We start from the raw sequence: 4917 nt of genomic DNA, 5'->3' as shown, positions 1-4917 counted from the left end.
CTTGAAGGAGGACGGCCACCACACCCTTCCCTGTCACAACAGGACAGAGCTTTAAAGAGTCCACTGTCCTGAAGAGCATTTCATTAGGATGGGAGAAAAAGCTGTCAAAGGAAGAAGGTAATATAAGATGTGTGTATGTGTGTGTGTGTGTGTGTGTGTGTGTGAGAGAGAGAGAGAGAAAAAGAGAGAAATAGAGAGAGTGAGAAGGAAAGGGAGGGTTGAGAGGATGGGGGATCTCTACTGCACTTCAGAGTAAACAGGACATGGGAGGGCTTTAGTCATAAAAGAGCATGGCTTGCCTGGGCTATATACTGTAAGAGTCTAACCGCCCTGACTCCTGAATCAAAAGAGACTGACTCACACACACACACGCGCACACACACACACACACACACACACACACACGCACGCACGCACGCACACACACACGCACACGCACGCACGCACACACACACGCACGCACGCGCACACACACACACGCACGCACACACACACACAAGCACGCACGCACGCGCACACACACACACGCACGCACACACACACGCACGCACACAACTACAAACTGCTCTGCTGGACATTAACCCACTGGATAAAGGGAGGGCTGAATCTTCAAGCAAGGATATAGAGCAGGTACACACACACAAACACACAGACACACACACACAGAACACCATAAGACATATTTCTCTCTCTCTCTCTCTTTCCCTCTCTCTCGTTCACCTCTCCCTCTCTCTCTCTCTCTCTCCACTCTGTCTCTCTGTAGAAAACTGGAAAGGTCCATTCTTGCATACTGCATAGTGTTGTCATCCCCCTTCTCCTCTCGTCTCCTCATCGTGGTGTTGTTGTCTTCATGTGTCCGCTGTATGTACATGGGGCCACTGGCAGGCCGTAGCATCACCGCTGTGAGGCCAGCCGACATGCTGACAGTCAAAACCCAAGAAAGCTGATGTCTGTACAAGGCAAAACAATTAGCACAAATACTCAAACCTAACAGTCAGGCGGACAGGGGGGCATCCTTAAAGGTAGGTGCGGTCACCATAATGTTTTTTTTTTTGTCTTCTTCTTCTATGGGGAATTCAAATGTAAACCACTGGATCGGGGAAGTTTGGGAAAGTGAGAGGATAGAGGGAGGGAAGGAGAGGTGATTGAGAGAGGAAGAAAGGTGGGGTGGGGAATCTTGATGACGTGTTTTTAAAGTGCAAGTCTGTGGCAGCAGTTTGTCTCTGCAGAAAAAAAGCGTGTGCTTTGCCAGAGTCTGTCAGTTGCCAGACACCAGCGGCATTGCAAGAGATAAGGTACCCCCCCCCCCCCCCCCCCCCCAATCACACCCTATTCCTAAGCAGACGGATGCCTGCATGGCAAGAGCCAAAAACTAGCTGATAGCTTTTCCTTTATAACTTTATAACTTCATGACCCGTCAAAAAGTGTTGTATCGCCACGGTGATGGCTGTCAGGGAAGTAGCGGCGGGGGTGGGGGCTGTGGAAAAAATCTCTCCTGCTCGAAAAAATATACAAAACTAAACAGAAAACAAACAAAAACAACAACACAGAAATGCGGAAAATAAACGAATCAACCCTCGATTGGTCATCAGAAGACTCAAGAGTGTCGTCTCCAACCCAGCCAGCTGTACAGTCCTCTCTCCACCCGCAACACTATACACACACATGTGTGTATGTGTGTGTGTGTGTGTGTGTGTGTGTGTGTGTGTGTGTACGGGCTCTGTGATCTCAAACTGACCCCAGCTGACACCGACCTATCAGTGAGGAACAGGTGTGTAAGAACAATGTTGTCACGTCATGTTGTGTTAGTGGTGGTGGTGTTGCTTAAAGACAGCTGACACACACCCTCCCACCCCCTCCTCTTCAACCGTCGGGGGAAAAAATAAGGTGACCTCCCGTGACGCGGGGAGACCGTCACCCGGGGAGACTAGGAGATCCAGGCGAAGTCCTTGTCACGGCCGGGTCTCGGGTCGCCTTCCTGTGCCGAATCGCTCTCCTCCTTGTCGTTCCCGTCGGTCCTGTCCTCCGTTCCTGAGTGCTCTCTCCATTTCCCCCCTCCTCCTCCTCCTCCTCCTCCTCCTCTTCCTCCTCCTCCTCCTCCTCCTCCTTCAGCCTCCTCCTCCGCCTCTCCCAGCAGCATCTCCTCGTCTGCATCCGGGTCTGGATCGGCGCCGTACATCTCGTGCTCTGGTGATCCGTCGCCGTCACCGTCGCCGTCCCCATCCACGCCGGGGTCCAGCAGCGCCCCCATGCCGCGGCCCGAGCAGTCGGCACACACACCGTGCCGCCGTGAGCCGTGCTTGATGCCCACGCTGGCTGCCGACATGAACACACGACTGCACACCTTACACACGTACTTCTTGTCCTTACTGTGCACCTGAGAGGGGGGAGAGAAGGAGGGGGGAGAGAAGGAGAGAAAGAGAGAGAGGGGGGGGAGAGAAGGAGAGAAAGAGAGAAAGAGAGGGGGAGAGAAGGAGAGAAAGAGAGGGAGAGTCAGTTCCAGTAAATTCTCACAAGGACTACAATGCAACAGGACATAGGACATGAATGACTTGGTTGCAATAAATACAATGAACTAGAAAATGATAAACCTAAGAGAGAAGACTGAGTGTGTGACAGAAGTCGAATGGGCAGTACGATTTGGACGACCTGACATAAATAGCTTTTTTAATACATATCTAATCTAATACATTAACACATTCATGCATTAAAAACATTTTTTTTAACAGTTGATTTATATGCACAGAGAGAGGAAGAGAGATGGACTGAGACGGATAAGAAGAAAAGAAGGAAAGAAAGTGAGAGAAATACAGAAGAACAAACAAACAGAGAGAGAGAGAGAGAGAGAGAGGGAGAGAGAGGAGAGAGAGGGAGAGAGAGAGGGAGAGAGAGAGGGAGGGAGAGACGAAGAGACATGCAGATAGAGGAGAACAGAGAGAGAGAGAGAGAGAGGGAGAGAGAGAGAGAGAGGGAGAGACGAAGAGACATGCAGATAGAAGAGAACAGAGAGAGAGAGAGAGAGAGAGAGAGGAGAAGAGAAGGAGACAATGTTTGCTTATGGGAACCATTTTGGAAATTCTCTTTGCAAAAGCACTCAAATCCCCAGTGTTTATCCGAGTCATTAAGTGAAGACAAAGAGAGGACGAGAGATAAGCAGACAACTGGCCTGCTTTGTGCAGAGGAGCCCATGGCTTTTCAGGCAACCACCACCATGTGTGTGTGTGTGTGTGTGTGTGTTTATGACTGTGTGTGTGTGTGTGTGTGTGTGTGTGTGTGTATGACTGTGTGTGTGTGTGTGTATGACTGTGTGTGTGTGTGTGTGTGTGTGTGTGTGTTTATGACTGTGTGTGTGTGTGTGTGTGTGTGTGTGTGTGTGTGTGTGTGTGTATGACTGTGTGTGTATGACTGTGTGTGTGTGTGTGTGTGTGTGTGTGTGTGTGTATGACTGTGTGTGTGTGTGTGTGTGTGTGTTTATGACTGTGTGTGTGTGTGTGTGTGTGTTTGTGTGTGTGTATGACTGTGTGTGTGTGTGTGTGTGTGTGTGCACATGTGTGTGTGGTGAAGTTCTCCTCATAACAGATGTCAGGGTACGCTTTCATGTCGTTATACTGCAGTAAAATAGGGAGATTATTGCATAGCGTATAGCACAGTAGCGTCGCACAGTGCATAACCACATGAGACGGTGCAATAAAAATGCCCCCTCAGCTAGCTCTGTATAATGTGGCCTAGCAGCATGCCACAAGTGGTCGTTTACACAGTGCAGAGACAACACAGTATAGTGCATTGCACATGGTTGTAGTGATTTAATCTTTAAAAGGTGCAATATGTCGTTTATTTTGTAAAAAATTCTCTAACCCACACATCAGTAGAGCATGCAAATCAACCGGAAGTTTGTAGTTTTTAGTGTTAACACTTTAAAACTTCCGGTTTCTCAAGAAAAACTAAAAAAAAATGAATGGGTTTTTTTTTTTTACAAAATCTGCAAAAATAAGGTGTGAGTGAAACAACGGCAGCAGAAAACCGAGGCACACTGTGGTGAGTTAAAATCGAATTATTGGTCTGTCTTTTGTGACTAATTGTTGTCTTTTCTCTTAAAAAAATGAAGATGTCGCTATTAATATGCTAAAGCAGAAAAAAGACATAATAATAGTAATAATAATAATAATAATAATTTATTTTATTTGTAATGCACTCTTCATTCAAAAGAATCTCAGAGTGCCAACATATTAAAAACTAACTATAATAATACAATAAAATAAAAATGAATTAACATAAGCATAATAGAAAACATGGGCTACATTATGTCGCTAGCCTCAAGCCGCACGTGGGACTCTAAAGTGGTATTTATTCTATGCAACAGTTTGTAGCTTTCAAATACTTGGGTAGTCAACGTGTTTATTTAAGTATGTATGGTTCTTGTGAGAATATTTGTGATTCCCAATTGGTAAAGCTAGCAACAGTTAGCTTCTACTCACCTTGTGCATCGGGTGACGCATTAGCTAAGTGACTTTGCTTTGTAGTGCGTTATTTTTATAACGGGTCTAAAGTCTGTACGGAGATGACATATTTATTTTTGTATATCAAGACACATATGAAGCAGATCCGGTTGAAAAGTTTATTCTGAAAAGTTTAAATAGTAACTAGTAAATGCCCAACCAATATTTTGACCACAACTCTATAAATGTATCTGGAGCCCTGGGGTGTTGGCATGCTGGACTATATAGAAACATATGACATTACTGTTAGCAAGAATTCGAGCTCAGAGATAATGGAATACATTTTAACCAATACACCTCCGTTATCTTTGACTAAAGAGAGAAGTACTAGTCTGGAAACGAAATAAGTTTGTTTCTTTTTAGACTAAACCAAATGTTTCCTTTGTGGGCTGATGTTGTATATACCCCGTATGTTCTTTGA

The 4917-nt window shown here is 45.9% G+C and overlaps 1 protein-coding gene across 2 annotated transcripts in view; it reads right to left on the bottom strand.

The window, feature by feature from the left end:
* Window positions 1-1406: 1406 nt before the first annotated feature.
* The window catches only part of zbtb46 (zinc finger and BTB domain containing 46), a 90217-nt gene continuing 86706 nt past the window's right edge, over window positions 1407-4917 (bottom strand). For both annotated transcript variants that reach the window (XM_031565637.2, XM_031565636.2), the window contains exon 5: window positions 1407-2377. In XM_031565637.2, the coding sequence (XP_031421497.1) occupies window positions 1928-2377 (450 nt within the window). In that variant the 3' untranslated portion in view covers window positions 1407-1927. The remainder of the gene's footprint in view (window positions 2378-4917) is intronic.

The sequence above is a fragment of the Clupea harengus genome, chromosome 4 (assembly GCF_900700415.2).
Source record: "Clupea harengus chromosome 4, Ch_v2.0.2, whole genome shotgun sequence".
Classification (NCBI taxonomy): Eukaryota; Metazoa; Chordata; class Actinopteri; order Clupeiformes; family Clupeidae; genus Clupea; species Clupea harengus.
This window is presented reverse-complemented; position numbering and strand designations above follow the sequence as displayed.